Genomic DNA, 19,891 nt, shown 5'->3' with positions numbered 1-19,891 from the left:
ATAACATACGAGCAAATTAACCCTTGTTGAATTGTTTTACAAGAGAAATACTTTACTTGTTGTAATTTAAGTATATGAGTTTTTATTTATAATAAAAATAAATAAATTATTTTTTACTAAAAAAATAGAGTAATTGAATATAAATAAAAGACAAATGTAATTAAAACATTTAATTGAGATTTTTATATAGAAATAACAACAATTAAGTGTAATTATGATTATGAAATGTCTTAAATAATGAAGAATTAATAAATTATAATAGTATTATATATTAGTAGTAGGTAAAAAATATTTCATTATTTAAATACATTTTATTTTTTAATGGCTTTTTGTTAGAAGAGTATAATAACGTTGATACACTTGTCAGATATCTCAAAGTACATTTTTTTAATAAATTCTCGAAAAGATCATGAAATATTAACTATCAAATTATAATATAAAATAAAATTTAATAATTAATTAATTTTTTTAAAAATATTATAAATTCATTATAGAATGGTAAAACATTACATTCAACAGGTTCTACAGTCACAATCTTTGATTCCAGACCAAGCATCCTCCCTCTAGTTTTCTTACCAGAGAAAAATAATAAATCAATAACAAATTTTGTTCCACAACTTCGTCCTTTTACCAAAACTGATTGACAAATAAAAACGGAAATTTTGCCTGTAGAGATTTGCAATTTTCTTGAATTCACTCTACATAGAGAAAAGGCGCGAGAGAGACTCAACGAAGGTTTTCTACAATTCTTGACAGAGCTGAATATGTGCCAATGGCTGACGAAACAACACCTATTGCAATGATCAATATACAAGATGATACCTACACAACCAAAAAGTAATTAAACTATTCTCAGCATTTTGTAAATATATATATATATATATATATAGATAACGGACTTGTAATCTCTATGGACCTCTAGCCCAGTCATCAGAAATGGTTCTGCTACTCCTATACAACCTTTAATCTGGTACTTACTGTAGGAATTTCACATATGATGAACGGCACCGCCAATAAAATAGTAGGTTTCTGTGAATCACATGCTAGCATGAGTAAATTTGTTGGTACATACAGGTTTGGGCAATAGGCTTCTTAAGTTTTTAGTCTTTTTGGGGACAGAGCCGGACCATTTCTCTTATCCTATTGAGTCTGTACGTAAGAGGGGGTGTTAGGATGGGTAAAAAAATATCCCACATCTGAAATGGTTTGGGAATCTGTACATGTATAAGATTGGGCAACAAGTGTTCCATGTGGTTTGGTAATTTTAGAATGGAACCAGGCCCAAACTTGGCACTACATGATGTCGAGGAAAAACAACAATCATTCCACAGATGTTTTCATCAAGTGTTCCATGTGGTTTGGTAATTTTAGAATGGAACCAGGCCCAAACTTGGCACTACATGATGTCGAGGAAAAACAACAATCATTCCACAGATGTTTTCATCAGTTAGAAGTTAAACTATAGAGACAGGAAGCAAGGGAGAGCTAGATAGCCCTTTCAACGTTTCAGGGTCATATGTGCAAATAGCTTTTTTGCAGGGTTGAATGTGGAAATATGCTATTATATAGGTGGCTTATTAGACAGGAAGGCACTAAAAAATCAAATATAATTTTGTGGAAAGTAGGTGACACACCTGAAGTCGACTGATTTTGCCTCTGAGGATGCTCAGAAAGCAGGCACATGGAAGAATCAACGTCTGTTAAAAGAGGAAAAAGTGGCGTTATCTGGTAATTAATGTCATTTATATATGTTGTAGATGAAATCAATGGAAAACCAACTTAAACAAGGACGTAGGCGAGTGAAATATAACTTACTACTAGCATGGTGAGAAGAGATCCAATCAAAGCCAAGACCAAACCTGAGAGACCATTAAGCACGAATGAGTGACATAGTAATATTTCAAACTCTAATTTCATTAAAATAATCACAGTAGCATTGAAGATGTCCGAGTCGATTATAACCATTAAAAAAAAAAAAAAACTGTTCTTCCAAAGTAATTGCCTGCTTTGTTGTCCTTGCTGTGTTGTAAAGGTTTCACAAGCAGCAAAAGTATTGTAATGACACACACCAGGTGTACATTTAATGTCACCGTATATAAGGTATCCTCACTAGATGTTTACATGGTTTGCACAGGTTTTGTAAACTTTATACAGTGGGCCTCAATCTATACAAGGAAAGGTGAAGATGGCAATTGGCCTGCTTGCAGGTTTAGCAGTTGGGTTGTAAGAGCATGTCTCTGATATGATACGTATCATCTAGGAGCAATCATATAAGATTTAGAAATAAGCTAAGCTAATTCCCAGTGCAGGTTGAGGCCCAGCAGGAACTCCACAGTGAAAATCTGTTTGAATGAAAACACGCTGCTAGAGGACCATAATAACTGTAGAGTTAGTAGGAATAGACGACATACCAAAGAAAGGGATGCTAAGAGCCACAACCAAAGTGGAGATCACCAAGCCTGTCCTGATGAGGATTGCATAGATGTGAGACTTCATATGGTTTGATGGTATCAGCTCCTCTAAACTCATTGCCACAGGAGACAAGGTCAAAGCATATGTAAAATTCCAGTTAAGGATTACACAAGTAAATTTAGAAAAATGTTTGCAGCAAAAGCCAATATGAAACAAAAATCAGGAAGCGAGGGGAAAGTATTGAATTTATTTTAAGATCCTAAAAGTGGACAAATTTCCCATGCATTTAATCTTGGTGTGTAATTTCACTTCTACCAGAGCTAACCAAGTGCATAACTACACCGTGATACATGATCATTGAATGGAGATTGTGGTGGACAGTATTAACTAAGTGCACACATGGAATGCAGAGGATGATTCAGTTCATGATGGTTGGTCATGTGGCAATGCTTAAATTAAGCAGGGGGAACCCAAGCAGGTTAGACTGTCGGTATTGTTCAAAATTAGACATGAGAAATTTCCAATGCCAAGTGAGAAAGGATATTTAGTGAATGGGTTCACTACCTGCAGAATGACAAAAAAACAATTGTCAGATTATTGGCATGAAATCTAAATTCAGTCTAGTAAGCAAACTGACATGTCTTATGATTTGTAAACTCCTTAAAATGAACCTCAGCCTGCTACCACCAATGGCAACTTGGTAAATGCTAAAAAAAACAGAGGCAAGTCATCAGAAGTCAAATGTTGTCAACTACTCGACTGTTTTCTAAAATGTGGCTTCGGTAGGTCACCTACGAATAAATTCTGTAGGCACTATCTTTGACTGGGGGCGACATCAAGTGTAGTATGAACCACAAAATAGTCAAAGATTTGCTATCCCATCCAACTGGTATTGCATGCCCTGCCAAATATCAAATAGATGGGCTGGTAATAAAACTGGAATTGAACATGATTATTTCTTTGTGAAAATATGGAATAAGAGGGATTGAGAAAGGAAGAAAGAGAGAAGATGGAAAGGGAGAGGAGATGGCAGCAAGAGAGAGATCAAACTCTCGTGAATAGTTCTGGTCAACCCCTAATCTCTTTTTATAGATTAAAAGATATACAAGGACAATAATGCCCCTACTCAAACTCACTTAAACCCTTATAACTTCTACATTACACCTCCTAGTTACATGAAACTTGAACTACATAAACTATCAAACATACTGAATAAGATAAGACTATTCCTAGGAGGTGAAGATATTGAGAAATTACCAAACCACCCTTCTAAAGTATTTTCCAACAATTGTCATCAATGAATCAGATCATACCAACTTGATGTAAGCACGTTTTGAAAGCATCATAATATCTATTGTGAACCCACATCAAGTTAGTTTTTTCAGGGCCATTCAAGTACTAAAGATATAAAGGCACGATTTCGGTATTTCTTAACAATCTACTTAGTGGAGTCAAGAATGGCGTAGATTAGGCCAATTGATACTTTTTTACTTCACTAAAATAATATGTTAAGATCATATCAACATACTGCTTGACCTCTGTTCATATAATTATCCCACCAAGTTATCCACAGGTAATGTGTGAACTCTGATCAAAGATAAACAGCTCAATAAAAAAACATTTAGAAGTCACTGATCAAAGATAAACAGCTCTATCAGATGATCTAAAATTTTCAATTCTAGCATTTTCAGATCAAAGAGGTTTATGACCTTCGGTAGAGTATGTCATTTCAAAGACTTCGCTTCTGACTTACTCAAAAGCCTTTTTCATTCTCCACATTAATTTTGTCAGGGCAGTATGAGATCATGATTTACTGCTTATAGAGATGACAAGATTCCATACCGTTGTCCAAACTGCAATTTTTGAAGCAACCAGATCATTGGGCATGTTGAGTGTGAACTGAGATGCCGTGGATTCTCCAAACATTGTATACCCCATTACTGCAGTTCCAGCATACAAGGCAGTACATAATCCAAAACTACAAGATATTGAAAAGTCCAAGTTAAGAAAAAAACATGGTTACTAATGTATTCTAAATACTTTCTAATGTTATTTACCATAATCTGGGTAAAAATCAATAGATGTATACTCTAAGAATTAGAACGTCAACTATTTTGTTGAATCATATGAAAAGGGCACTTTGGTCATACACATCTATCAAATTGTCCTTCAATGTTAGGAGTAAGTTTGTCTGGGTGTATATGTCGTATTTTTCAAGTTTTATTTGATTCTGAGTTGTAATTAGGAAGTTAAGGTGAGTTGGGTATAGAAGAGCATTTATATATTTTTGACTTATTAAAACTTTTTTTTTAAATGAACTTATTATAACTTAATTGAGGGTTAATAAGAAAGAGGGGTCAAATTCCAGACCTCTAAATGAGGGCTGAAGTTTGCGCATTCTTCTTCTCTCTTGTGCTCTCCTTTCTCTTTTTTCTTCTCTCTATTTCTTCTTAATTTCCACTTTTACATGATAAAAAAAGCACTAAGATCCAATTGCAGAGAGGTTTCAGCAATCTTTTCTCCTTTCTCTAAGTCTGTGACTACTGCACAAAAGGGGATTTTCAGAATTCTCTTTTATTGAAGTTCAAGGTTAGATTTTTCCTTCTTCCTCTGTGCTAACACCCTAGGGTTGATGGGCCGCCAATTGGGCAGTTCTATGAGTTATTTGTACCCCTAAAGTGTTGAGTTTAGGTTTTTCCCCAATCTTTATCTGCTCAGGTCCCCAAACCTATACTTGCATTATTGTCTTGTATGCTAACATCATCTATGTTGTTGGTGATTCATGCTATTGTGTTGAATTACGACAGTAAAACCATGTGGGACTATTTCTTAACAACGACTATCAACACAGTACTTTGAGTAGTAGTGGTTTGATTTGAAGTTTGGGTGTCCAAATCATATCCATTGTGGGCCCTATCTTATTTGTGCAGGCAGTTACTATGTTTTCGGTGGTTTTTTGGTGTTGATTGATGTGGATTGACTGGTTTTTTTGTGGTAAATTAAGGCTAATTCAGGTGAAGTTATTACTGTCAAAGAGTCAGGAAATTCTAATGTGATTGTAATTGAAAAGTTGAATACAAAGAATCATTTACGGTCGTCCATGAGGGATGATTGGGAGGCTAAGGATAACCAAGTTATGACATGGCTTGTTAACAACAAAAGATGTTTGGATTTCTCTTGAGAATCTCTATGATCAAGAAAATAATTTGTCAAGGGTATAATGAACTCTATGCAAGTTCATCAGTCTAAAAAGTGGGGATAGATGATTGATTATTTTAGTGAATTGCAAAGTGTACTTATATAGATTAGCATATACCATCTGTTTACAATAGATGGAAACAACTACACAGGTAATTTAGGCAGATTCTTATGACCAAATGGTCCTGAGTATGATGCAATTTGGGTGAAATTACTTGCTTCTAATGATGTACCCTTATTGAAGAAGATTTTTAATAGAGTAGTACAAGTAGAAACAGTTGTGGTTCCACAAGGTAGCAAGGAAAATAAGGGAGGCAGAAGCCGCACCAAGTCATTCAGAGGCACCCCGTGAACATGGAGGAGGTTGTAGGGGACGAGTTCGGGATAGTTCAGGCCATGAAAGAGTTCGTGGTGATGATATAAGTAAGAGGTGTGTCCATTGTAGACATAGTAATCACTTTTTAGATAAGTGTTGGGAGAAGCTTGGAAAACATATTTGGGTCAATTCTATTGTTCCAGAAAGTGATATGAGACTTTAGTGGGCTGTGTAGTAGGTATTATTCTTGGTGCTCCAAATGAACTTCAGCAATTGGCTCAAAAGATGGCAAAGTTCACGTCGTCCACACATTCATGAAGCTTAGTGATTCATCGTCCACAACCAAAACCACCATGGCTAGTTCAAGTATGCCTGCATTTTTTGCATCCTTGACCACATCATTGATGATTGATTCTAGTGCATCTTCGCACATGTCAAGTATATCTTTCATATTTACTTCTCATAGTCCGCCATCCCCCCTTTAGATACATCAACCTTGTTGATGGCTCCTCCTCATCTATTAGAGGAGTGAGCAAAGTTCAGCCTACTTCATCCTTACCTTCAAAGTTTGTTTTGTTTATACCTAAATTTTATGTTAATTTGTTATCTATTAGTTAGATTACAAAATCTTTGAAGTATTCGGTAACCTTCTTTCCTACTCATTGTGTGTTTCAAGACTTCTAGACGAAGAGCACGATTGCTTCAAGGCATGAGAGTGAGGATCTCTACCACTTGAAAGGCTCAATAGTATAGTCTTCTTTGGCGCCTCAAGCAGATTTATCACCTCTCCAGTGGCACTTGCAGTCAGGACATCCCTTGCCAACCAAGTTACTTCAAATTGTTCCAACTTTACTTCCAATCAAAGTCAAAGACCTAGTTTGTTTGAAATAGTTCATTCAAATGTATAGGGTCCTTGTGGGGTACCTAGTGTCTTTGACTGCAGGTATTTTGTTTCTTTTATTGATGACTTTAGTAGATCACATGGATGTATCTCCTAAGGGAGAAATGAAATATTTGATGTGTTTCTCAAATTTTATAGTGAAATAAAAAATTAGTTTGGTACATCTCTTCTTGTATTTTATTTCAATAATAGTCTTGAGTTTATGAATCATAAGTTTGACTTCTTTTGTCAAGCTAATGGCATTATTCGGTAGTTTTCTTATGCGTATACTCCATAGCAAAATGAAGTAATAGAAAGGAAGAATCTCCCCTTGTTTGAGGTTGCACAAACAATGTTATTTCAAATGTAGGTTCTAAAGTCTTATTGGGCCGATGCTATCTTTGTTGCTTATTTTTAATTAAGGATGCCCACTTTTGTACTTGAAGGAAGAATTCCACTACAAGTTCTTAAACCCAATAATCTTCATCCTCATGTTCTTGGGTCTATTTGCTTTCTGCATGTTTTGATCCGTCACATGATAAGTTGTCTCCAAGATTAATTAAAAGTATTTTCCTTGAGCATATTCATACTAAAAAAAGATACAAGTGTTATTGTCCTTCCACCAGAAATAAGTTGTCTACTCATGTCACATTTTTTAAAAAAATGTTCCCTATTTTTCCAAGTCTAATGATTCTTACTATTTCTAGACCACTTGATGTTGATGTTGTTGCTCATGTTCCTAGTGCCACATCTAGTGTTGTCCATTTGAAGCCAGTGCAATTTTTTTTTTTTTTTTTTTTGAAATGATGCTGAATTTTATTAAGAGAGAGCTCAAACAAGCAAATAACAAGGGGGGAAGCCTTCCCAAACAACGAGAGATTGTTGTGAGGTTCCGAATTTTGCCAATTTATCAGCCAAAGAATTGACTAATTTAGGAACGAGGTTCCAATTACAATGAATGGATAACACAATGTCAGCAATACAATCAGTAATTGGCCAATGGAGCCAGGGGGGGAACTATCTTTTGAACACCAGCTGCTGGAAGCCATTGCAATTTTACCAACAACTGAAAGCACAAAAGACACCATCAAAGGCTCCCTTTTCTCTATGCTTTTAGTTTCCTCCTCAATAGTGGCTCCTAAGGTAAGTAGTTTAGATCTTCCTATTGCTTTTTGCAATGACATTTATGCCTATACTCACCATTTCATATCTAAATTTGTGTCCTTTGACTCATTATCTAGTTTGTTTAAAATGTTTGTCTTGTGTTTGTCTTCTTGTACTATTCTTTCTTTAGTGCAAAATGCTCTGTCATCTCCTTAATGGATGAAAGCCATGTGTGCAAATGGAGGCATTGCTTAATAGACACCTCCAGATGCTACCACTATGGACTATCACTAGGTCTACACTGTGAAATACAAGGTTGATGGGTCTATAGTGTGGTATACACAAAACTTATAGCCAAGGGATATCCCAAACATATGGTGTAGATATTTTAAAACTTCCTCGCTTGTGACATGGTTGACATTTCACATTTTGATTTATGTGGTTGTTACTAAGGGCTGACCTCTTTCAATTAGACCTAAAAAATGCATTCTTGTATGGGGATTTGGATGAAGAGGAATACATGGAGCAACCTCCTAACTATGTTTCTCAAGGAAAAATCAAGAAAGTCTACAGGCTAAACAAGTCTAGAGTATGATTCGACAAATTCAGCAAAGTCATTGTGACCATCCATTATTTGTTTTGAAGAGGCCTTTTGGAGTTGTACTGTAAATTGTGTACGTGGATGACAAAGCACTATCAAGAAGGGATGCAAAAAATATAAGTCAAAGTACATCATGCAAAACATTTCCAAACTAAGGACTTAGGTTCCCCCTCAAGTATTTTTTTTGGTATTGAGGTAGCAAGTAAGGCAAAAGATTGTTTTGACACAAAGGAAGTATGTTATAGATATGCTACAAGAGTATGTTTTGTTGGGAGCAAAGCCTGTCAAGATACTCATGGAAGTGAACTATAATCTTCATGAAGATTATATTGTTGAACACAAATATAAGACTATGTATGGATAGGGATAGGCACGGGTCGGGCCAAGGTCAGGTTTACCAAAATCCAAACCCGAAAAAGATACGAATCGCCAAACCCGACCCCGACCTGATCACCATCCTTGTAAACCCATCCCCGCCTCCTTCCCATAAACCCGACCCGTCTCAACCCCATTTTATATCTCTGTCTCGTCTATGGGTTGGGCCCAATTCGGGTTTGAGAAAACCCATCCCCAACCCGAAACACGGAGGGTTTTTTTTTTTTCCACCTTATCCTCAACATGTGTGGTGAAATCGGAAACCTAGACCAATTCCTACCCCTATGTATAGAAGGTTAGTGGGCAAACTTATTTATGGCACAATTACACAATCTAACATCTTGTTGGTAGTAAGTGTAATTTGTCAATCCATGGAGCATCCAAGAAAGATCTATCTAAAGGCTACACAAAGAGTATTGAGATATTTAAAGCGAGCACCACATAAAGCTTTACTACACAAGCCACATGATCATTTTTAGATGGATGCATACTCTAATACAAACTATGCAAGGTCCAAGTTGGACAGAAAGACTACCACTGGTTATTATATATTTGTTGGAAGGAACTTGATTAGATGGAAGAGCAAAAGTCAAAATATTGTGGCCCGATCTAGTGTAGAAATAGAATATCGGGCAATGGGTTTTACAGCTAGTTAACTCCTATCAGTCAATCAGCTTTGTGAGGTAAGCTTTCTAACCAAGGGTGCAATGGAGATACATTGTGACAATCAAGTTGGCATTTTCATTGCTAGTAATCTTGTCTTTCATGAACAAATAAACATGTTGATGTATTCTTTTGCTTTTCTTCGTAATAAAATCATCACCATTTCAAAAAAACAAATAAACATGTTGATGTAGACTATCATTTAATTCATGATGTTGTAATGATTGGTGCAATGGCCACTCTATATGTTAAATTTGTAGATCAACTTGATAATGAGTTTACTAAGGCCTTTAGAAAAAGAGACTTTGGGAATTTTTGTAACAAGTGAGGTCTTCTAAATATATACGCTCTAGCTTGAGAGAGAGTATTGAATTATGGAAAAAGGTATTTTAGTCATTTTACATTTATCAAATTGTCCCTCTATGTTAGGAGTAAGTTTGTCTTGGTGTATGTGTCGGCTGGTTCAAATTTTATTTGATTTTGAGTTGTAATTTATGAAGCTATGGTGAGTTGGATCGAATATTTATGTAGTTTTGACTCATAATGACTTAAGTGATGGTTAAAAGGGGGGGGGGGGCAGTGTGCTACAGACCTTTAAACAAGTGCCGAAGTCTGTACACCCTTCTTCTCTCTCTCTCATGCTCTCCTTTCTCTCCCTTCTTCTCTTTCTTTTTTTTTTTTTTTTTTTTTTTCAATTTTCCACTTTTACATATTTAATGGTGGATTATCCACCAAAACTTTCTGTAAGTTAATAGTTTCATCCCATCTGATCTTATCTGCTCTCTCTTAGATGGCATAAGTCAAAGACATATCCAGATGGTCAACCAATCTTATGGGCATAGATGAGCTTAAAAAATCTCTGATTTCATTTGCAGTGGCCTTAAGGCTAGCGTATGAAATGTTCTTTCATCAATAGCTTGTTATGCTATGCTAGATGGGTATACACATCATCTAATAGCAGAAATCATTACAAAATAACATTCTTTTATGTTTTAGAGCTGCAGTTTTTGACATTTGGTATAATAATGACTTGGGTCAGATAACTTAGCAGATCTGCAACCAGAGCAATCAGATTGTATCACTAAGAAGATCCGCTAGTGGTTATAACTTTGCATAGACATAGGATAATCAAGGAAATCAAAGATGAAAACATGAAAGTGGTTCAGCCTAATTATCCAGGAAAACTAACTAGTTGTATCCGTGTGCAGCTAAAAGAATAGATGTGGGGCACCTTTAATTTTCATTTATTTAAAAATTAAACCAGGTCAACTCTAATCATAAATGTTAACTATGACTTCTATATTTTCCATAGCGAAGTCCATCCTTTCCAAACAGGAATTTTGAAACGAGGCAATGCCTATCTGCATAATACCTATTGTTGTGCAGGTGACAGCGTTGCCATGATCATGATCCAAAATGGGTATCAATTTTGTCGTAATCAACATACTTTGCATGAATTAAAAAGATAATTCATGGACAATTATATTCTTACGTATTAAAAAACAAAAAAATTGAAGTTAAGAAGGTCAAAAGAGAAATTTTTTTGCCTATAAGATGCTGACAGAAGACTTTTCATAATAAGTATAATGGTCAGGAAGCATTACCATACAAGGAGAATAGATGGGTACGCGCTAGGTTTCTGCATTGAAGTGTAGATGTTTGGAAAAACAGCATGCCCAGAGTAGCAATACCCATAGAGTCCAATTGCAACAGGTAGGTTAGTGAGGTTTAATGTCGTTCCTTTGTTCTGGAAACCAACATTATCAACCAGCCCAATCCAAAACAAACATAGGACAACTAATATCGATGCAATAACTCCTCCAGCTGTAATAAAAGAAATTTTAAGAAATAGATTGATTCGACATAAGTGCTATTGGAAGCTGAAATAGATTGGATGACAAGTTATCAAAAGAGTAGATTGCAATCTATGAATTTGGTCTGGCATATCTTAAATACTCAACCAACTGAAATGTGTGTGTGTGTATATATAGACAACTATCAACCAACTTGATCATCAAGGTGGAGTTAATGGTAAAGACAATAGAATTAATATATGTACCTGAGATGTAACTTAGAACACTCATGTCTCGAAGCCAACAAGTAGGCAGAACCGCAAGAGTTGTCATCAAGGCAAAAAGATAATGAGAGTTCAGCTGGACACCACCAAAACTGATATGGGCATTTGGGAATAAAGATGATAAATTGTCACTCTCTAAAATTATATAATCCACGCAACAAGCCTTCAACGACACAGAAATTGATATTAGTATTTACAGAAATCACAGAAATTTAAGACAAAACCTTATGTAAACTAGATTCCATCTCAGAACCAAAAATGGTCCTCCCATGGACTTGGAATGGACCATAGATATGCAAAGGACTCATCATTTATGTTCTTTGGAGTCACTAAATGTTTAGCCAAATTTTCTTGAAAGTGTTGTATATTTGAAGTTCAATTTCCCCAACTCTAATGTTTTCTTAAGTATATAAGAATATGAAAATATCAGAGTTATATGAAGATGGGGATAGGGATTTCCTAATTTTATAACTAATCTCTGAATTCAAGGAGAAGAGGATCTGCATCTTAGCAGATGCATCAACAGATTTTCATAGTAATCAAAGCCTTAAATAAAGGATGGAGAGAGTAATACTTACATATAATTCCGCATACAAAATTATCTGCATACACAAACAAAATATGAAGAGAGTCAGTCATTGAAATTGAATTAAACTTTAAATAAACCAAAATCTTTGTCCAAATCTATCTTTTTACTTGTCGACATTTTGAAGCAGAAACTTAAGATGCATAGATCCATGATGTATTTCTTGTTTTAGATTTGAAGCTTAGTGTTGAAAAACAAGAACATGGGCATTTTGGTTATTTGACCTTGTCGTTATTTATATTTCTTGATGTAATCTTATTCTACATGTCAAACTATGTCTACGGACCAAATTTCATGTAAAATGTGTTAAGTTGTAGAGCCTAATAAAAGCCCTACACTGAGTCGGTACGTAGATCGACCGTCGCGGTAAGGTCACAGTGGGGGTTGGAAAAAGGGCGGGAATTTTACTCTTGTATTGCAGTTGCCCTAATTTTCTCTTTATATTGGGGGGCGCCGCTATTAGTGTTTTATGATTATCATCACCGAGAAGGAGTTGGAGTTGTAGCCTAAGAGAGGTTAAAGAAAACACCTATAAGTGTGTGCATTTTCTCTTGTAAATTATTTCATTTTTATAGTGGATTACTGTAACGGCAGACGACTGGACGTAGTCTCACCTTGAGGCGAACCTGTATAAATCTTATTATTTTTTGTGCTTGTTTTTCCTTTCTTCCGCTATTATTATTATTGACCTCACCTACTCAACCCTAAATTTATAAATAGAAGTTGGAGGAAGTCCTGCCACAAAATTTCAGTTTTCTTTTTTCAATTTCTCTTCTCCAAGCTCTCTCCTTCTCATTTTCTTTCTTCAACCTTTCTTCTTCTTACTTTTTACACTTAGATTCAGCACAAGTATTTGTGTATAAGAACAAAATTGTTCATGTCACTATTTTTCCATCCAGTCATAGTTTAAACAACTAAAAGTAAGCATTGGTGCTAAATGAATGTTAAATAAAAGTTTAAAAGTTTAAAGACAAAAAACCAAAGCACATAGTCAAATACAGAGGTCAACCTGTTGGGGTTCATTTTGTAGAATGGAAGAATAATTTAATATATATATTGTGGAAGACCACTGGAAGACAAGAAAAAAGTTCTGAAAGAAACAAAAATAAGCAATAAAAAAGACTGCCAGCATTTTTCATCCATAATTCCTCATTCGACTCTTTCCCCTATAGTTCTTTCAGCTGTTTCATGAAAAGGGATGTGTGGTCCAGGTCGTGGCCTCTCCAACTATATACTTGCATCAGTCCAGATGGTATGAAATTAAATTAAATTTTCTCCTGAAACATAAAATAAGATAAAGGTGACTTACAGAAATAGCAAAGCGACCAATAGAACCAAATGCTGCTTGACCGATATCTGGGTATGTCTCAAGCCCCGGTGCACTGTCTAAACAATCACGCAACAAAATGCCTGTATACCATGAGAGCACTGCAAATATCAGCAGTATCAAAAGTCCTAGCCAGCCACCTTCTTTTGCAGCATAAGGAGTTGATAATAACCCAACACCACATAGAACATTGATGCCTGAGCAAAAAACGTTAAAATGAGAAAATCTTAGATAAATAATAGACGACAGTGGTAGGAAGATTTGTAGGAAAATCATACATAAAATTCCAGAACGTCTTTCAATGTGTTCTCATCATGAAGAACTTAGAAACATGCCCATTTAGTCCTGGATCTTAAAATTTCTTGTTAGTTAAATGACTACGTATTATTTTTCGTTCACTTAGTTATCAAGATTGTAAAGTAAATAAACAAAGCACAGAAAGCCTGCCACAAAATATGCAAAGACAAGCTACTGATTTTATTAGAAATTAAATTTTATGGTTACGAATATAAAAATAATCAATAAGATTGTTCAATTTTGTTGTTTTTTTTTTTTTTTGTTGCCAAAATAAGCTTCATTAGAAATGTAAATATTTTTTACGTCAATAAAATTTTTTGAGAATATTTTTATTATATTTTGAAAGTAGAAATCTCTTGTTCTTAAACATATAAAAAATGCAGACAAAGACTTTAGGGAGGAAGAAGAGAGTCACGAGAGGCAGCGTCCCGACGGCTTCAAGTGGAAGAATCAGGATTTTGGGCGGAATCCTGATTCAGCCACTTAAGCCTTGGGTCACATCAACTGGATTACTCGATTCATTCACTTGAAGTCAATAGAGGTGTCTCGGATTTTTTTTTTTGTTTAAATTTTGTGGTCGGAGTTTGTGATTGGGTTCGAGTTTTAGTAAAAAGGATTCGAACCCAACCCATGAGTACTCTAAAAACAAAGGTGGAGAAGTTTGAATCTTGGATCCGGATTCCAAACCTAAAAGCGATCCCAACCCAGTAAGAACCGAACTATAATAGTTTAGGTTGAACTGTTCCATATTAAAATCCCAAACCGGTTCATGAGTCTTTGGGGGCCTAAGTGTACTTTAAAAGTGAATTACCTAGTAAAAAAATGAAAGTGAAAATAAATTACCTAGTAAAAAGTAATGTTTTTGAGTTAGAATATAGTGAAAAACATAATGGAAAGTATAGAAGAAATTTATTAATAAAATATTTTAATAGATTTAACTTTTATAAGATATTTTTATTGAACTTTTCAATTAATAAGTTAAGATAGATTTTAACTTGTCTAAATTAATAAATAATTAAAATTTTAAATAAATTTTAATTAATTAATTAAATTATATAAATAATGCTTAAACAAAATTATTTTTATAATATCTAAATTATCACTCTTCATATATAAGTAAATATAATAATAAAAATCATAAATTTATGTAAATAAAAAAGAGGGTATTTTAATATATAAAATTACTTTTATAGGTTTAATTTTATAAGATAGTTTTATTTAACTAAAACAAAATATATTTTAACATATTTTAAGTTAATAAATAATTTTAAAATAAAATAAAATTATTTATTTACTTAAATATATATAAAGTGATTAAACAAATCCTTACTTTTATAATATCCAAATAGTAATCAAATTGTTACTTTACAATATCTAAATCCTCACTCTCATTAAATATAATATTAAAAATATGAAATTTATATAAATAAAAAGGGTATTTTATTATATAAAATTACTTTGATAGATTTTATTTTATTTCAGAGAGTTTTATTTGACTAAACTAAAATAAATTTCAATTTTTTTAAATTAATAAAAAATTAAAAAAATATTATTTTTAAATTTAATTAAATATTTAAAATAAAATACTTAATTATATTATATCCAAATACAAATACAAGAGTGAGAGAGAGCCGGTGACAGAGAACTTTAAAGCCGTATGAATAACCATTTAAAAATAAAGAGTCCAAGGAACGTACCATTTAAAAGGGCTTGCGGCGAAGTGCTCTGGGGAGATATGGGGAGCTCGTGTGAGGCCTTGGAAGGTTTGCCGTCGTACGGTTTCCTCAGGGAAGGCCTTCTCGTGGGAGGCGTCGGAGGAATAGAGTGAGAGCTTGGCTGCCGTTGCTGCTCCTGTTGCTGATCTAAATGGGTTGGTAACAAAGGCTTAATCAAGTTTGATAGTACTTCAGGAGTGTGTCTCCTCGTCAAGGAGGATGAAAGAAACGAGCTGCCCAATCTGCCCAATGAAGGAGTACCCAGAAACCCTATACTCGGCGATTGCACACTGCTGTACATATCGATGGACTGCCTGAAAATTTACACTTCAACAATGTCAGTAGGATAGCGGTTTGAACTTTGGATCCAAAATCTCTACCACCCAACACTAGACTAACTGGGCAGCTCCGTCCGCCTGACCAAACCTGCGCCCAGAGTCCTGAATCGGCTTTGGTTGCTTCAAATTAAAATTTTATATAAATTAAGAAGAAGACCATTTTGCAACATTATCTCAACGGTTATTTCAGGAGAGTCATCCAATCAGTAGAAAAATAGGAGAATAAAAGGCATGAATGACGATGAGAAGTTTCCCTCTCTGGATAATTATAAGAGCAGCCTGACCCCATAAGATATCCTGAAAACGTGGCGTGTCGGGCAAATTAGATCCTAGGGACTTCTCTAACATAAAACAGATCAGAAAATCATTGCAGATAGTCTAGTATCAAAGATTTCTGGTTCAATGAATCTGGACATGATTTCAAGAGGTGAATAGATTTCTGGTTCAATGAATCTGGACATGATTTCAAGAGGTGAATGAAGACGTATAAGTTATATTCAGTCCAACTCACTTTTGAACTCAAATTTTTTTTCTGTTTTGTATGTTAATAAAATTATAAGACAACGAGGAGATCCTGATCCTATACGAAAAATCATGCAAAATGACTAATCACAAAAGGCTGAGATAGTTGTTTCCCATGCACTAAATGATTTTTCTTCTTCATATAACTCATAGCAAAGTAAAATCTCTGGTATCACAACTCATGGTTGATCCAATACGAAAAACTATTTGGCTATGTGATCGAACGGCTGAGATAACCGTTGATCATTATCGAACAGTTCACATAACTGTTTCGTATGTTTTGCCGATCAATTTCTAGTATCTTGTTAATACGTAGAGTCCAGAGGAGGCTTCATCACATGGAGAAGAGCATCTTGGTTCTTCCTCATATAACTCATAGCAAAGCAAAATGTCTGGTGTCAGGATCATTCTAAGCTAAGCCTCGGGCTGACTACCATTACTGTGCCGTACGCCCCCAACGTTCATGCACAGCATATACCTTTGGGGTGACAGGAGGACACAGTAGCCCCACATTGTAAACGTGAACGTGAACACAAGCCTGGACCACCTACAGGGGAGGTCTTTTATCTGTTTACCATAATTGTCCTACTCCTATCTCTGACTTGTCCAACATTTTCTGTGACTCACATCTACAAAGAAAAAACAATTTCTGAGATGGGTAGACAAACCGAACTCACACCCACCAGACTGAAAGCTATTATCACCATAGACGGACAGACACACCCACACATAGGTGAAGTATTTTCTTTGAGTTTGTGTACTAGAAATAAAGAAAAAAGTAATAGCATTTATGTGTGTACTAGAAATAAAGAAAAAAGTAATAGCATTTATGTGTGTACTAGAAATAAAATATTTTTTTGTAAATAATAAAAATAAGGTTAAAAATAAATAAATAATAAAAACCATTTTAGTACTTTTTTATTTATTTTTCTTATAATTTTTTATTGGAGTAATAAAAAAATATTTTTTATTATTTTAATATTTTTAAAGGCCAAAAGAAATCCAACACTGCCATGCAAGAATTTTACTTTTCCTCAAAATAGCATAAACGCCATAAAATTGTGGTTCACAAAATACTTTTTCTATGACATTGTTTTTCCTACACTACAATGGGCGTAAAGACAACCTTATTTTAAAAACACTTTGGCCCCATTAATGCCTCTGGTTGGAAATTTATATCTCAGAAAAATCTAAAAATATTTTTTTTAGGATATATATTTCCAAAAAATGTTGGGATATAGATAAAAAAATTTAGACCCCGTTAGTGTCCCTGGTTGAAAATTTATATCCAAAGAAAAGATAAAAATATTTTTTTCTTATGATACACATTTTCAATAAACCTTCAGATAAATCTTATTAGTGTCTTAGTAGTAAATTAAATAGACCAGTTAGTGCCTTTTCCACGGAAATAAATGAAAATTAACAATCAATCTCAAACATTATCAAACTTATTCGATAAATTTTCGGTAAAATAAAATATCAAATATCAAATTATAAAAAAAAAATGACTTATACTAAAAATATTATAACATCAATTGTCAAATACTTATTCAAAAATTTTTCATATAGCTTTTTTACCTATGTTGGCTAAAAAATCTTACCAAGAAAATTATAAAATTTTCCTGGTTAGAGTTTCCGATTAGGAAAATGTTTTAAAAAAATACAAGACACTAATGGTCCATGGAATTGTATTTCCAATATTTCTTGGAAAAACACACTAACAAGGCCTTTATGTAAACCGACCTTCAATTGCGAGAAACATAAACTATTATTTATTATTTTACTAAAATATTAGAATTTAAAAAACTCTTCTCCGTTCATCTCTCTAACCAATCTCTACATTAATAAAACCATAAGATATGTCTAATATTGTAATGGTTTTGATAGTTAACGATTTTCCGTTAAGCACGACGGAGCTTCTCATGCTCTTTTTTTTTTTTTTTTTTTTGGTTAATACGTGGGCAAGTTGAACGCCACCTTGTGCGGACTGAAGAGACACGAAACGAAGAAAGAGGGAGGGATTAGAGAGAAACCTGTAACTCTGCGGCCAGGAGGTGTTGAAAGAACTGGGCCGATTCTCGTGGGGACTGTCCACCGACGAAGATTCCGAATAATCTGACTCGTTTCCGTCATCCTCGCCGCCTTTTGGGGAATACTTCTCGTCGTTCTCCACATCTTCTTCCTCGCTTTCGATGTAGAAGCTGTTTTCCGACACCGAGTTATTCATTCTCCCCTGCTGAAAATCGTCCACAGATTAAACACAAGTAAAAGAAACTGATAAAAACTGAGAGAAATTGCAAACTGAAAGGAAGATCTGCCCACAGCGCAAGTTGATAAAAATGCTGCAAAACGGGAGGATGTAATATCAAATATTGGAAATAAAATGTCGGAGAAAGTCACAGGTGGGGGAATTCTTTGGAAGTGTCTGGCTTTTTTTAGAGAGATCCAAACATGCGATTGATGCCAAAGACTTGAAAATTAACTCGTCAATCTACTTTTCTGAAGCTCTTCTCTGGCGACCAGTTTCTCTCCTCAAAGTCACTAATTAGTGCCTGTTCTCTGGCGAGTCCAGATTTTTCAGAGAAAATGACGCTTTCGCAACTTGGGAGTTGAAACTTCCACGTAATCCTGCTGTATGATGCTCAAGAAAGTGGAATTTCAACAAAAAGTTGTAACTATATCTACTTTTTTGAAAAATTTCTTCAGGCACCTTGCGTTTTCCGGAAAGCAATTCAAATATTCCTACGTCGCTTCTTCATTCTTCCGGAAAGTATTGTAAGGTTAAAAAATTCCAAAAAGTGAAACCAGATATTTCCAGAAAACAAAAAGTGGAAGCGTAAGCATGACCATCGAAAGCCTAGAAAAGTTTCGGCTCCCAATCACCTCTAGGCCTTTTCAATTTTTACCTTCAAAGTTGTTTCAACATACAGAGGGAACGAAAAACCGCGAGTTCCAGAGCCAAACAAAATAAAGCTCAAAGGAATTGGATTAACCAAAAAAAAAAAAAAAAAAACAACAGAGCGCAAACGAAATCTGCTGTACAGGAACTAAAAAACATCGTAATGTTCATCTGAACAGAAAAAACGACTGTTTAAACTGGATCTGGAAAGCGTTGAGGAACCTGAGATTTAGAGCAGAGAAAGCTGGATCCGATAAACGCAGCCTCCGAGACGAATAAAAAGAAGACGGATCTGAAATTCTAAATAACAACTCCGTAGCTGCTGCCTCTGCGTCGAACTCGAAATCGCTTGCTTTTGGTCCTATGGAAATTGCTACCAAATTCATATGGCGAAATCGATGTCAACAGGCAAGAGCAGCCCGAGATAGATTCGGAACCCTTTCCGGCGTTAAAAGGCTTAAAATCTTAGACCTAAGGTGACGCAGATTTACGCCTCTGCCATTACTCGGCTGTCAATTGACACTATTTGGAGGAAATTTAGACCCTTGATGAGCCAAGATCTACGGTTCAATTCACATTTG

The 19,891-nt window shown here is 34.8% G+C and overlaps 1 protein-coding gene across 3 annotated transcripts; it reads right to left on the bottom strand.

Annotated features, from left to right (window-relative positions):
* Positions 1-511: 511 nt before the first annotated feature.
* On the bottom strand, positions 512-19,717 carry LOC137944325 (amino acid transporter AVT1C). Of its 3 annotated transcripts, none has more exons than XM_068789979.1 (13): positions 19,533-19,717; positions 18,445-18,647; positions 15,534-15,865; positions 13,522-13,736; positions 12,205-12,228; positions 11,609-11,789; positions 11,154-11,373; positions 4,255-4,390; positions 2,957-2,976; positions 2,412-2,557; positions 1,816-1,859; positions 1,635-1,697; positions 512-822 (listed from the first exon to the last, which is right to left on the bottom strand). In XM_068789979.1, the coding sequence occupies exons 2-13, from the start codon at positions 18,636-18,638 to the stop codon at positions 727-729; spliced, it is 1,671 nt and encodes a 556-aa protein (XP_068646080.1). In that variant the 5' UTR covers positions 18,639-18,647; positions 19,533-19,717; the 3' UTR covers positions 512-726. The 3 variants fall into 3 exon arrangements, with proteins under 3 accessions (XP_068646080.1, XP_068646081.1, XP_068646082.1); XM_068789980.1 differs by having other exon boundaries at positions 18,445-18,644; XM_068789981.1 differs by lacking the exon at positions 19,533-19,717 and adding an exon at positions 19,318-19,370 and having other exon boundaries at positions 18,445-18,644.
* Between the last annotated feature and the right edge of the window lie 174 nt (positions 19,718-19,891).

The sequence above is a fragment of the Aristolochia californica genome, unplaced genomic scaffold (assembly GCF_029961685.1).
Source record: "Aristolochia californica isolate CCGP_79_NKW_82.1479 unplaced genomic scaffold, dmAriCali1.0.hap1 SCAF_11, whole genome shotgun sequence".
NCBI classification, from domain to species: domain Eukaryota; kingdom Viridiplantae; phylum Streptophyta; class Magnoliopsida; order Piperales; family Aristolochiaceae; genus Aristolochia; species Aristolochia californica.
This window is presented reverse-complemented; position numbering and strand designations above follow the sequence as displayed.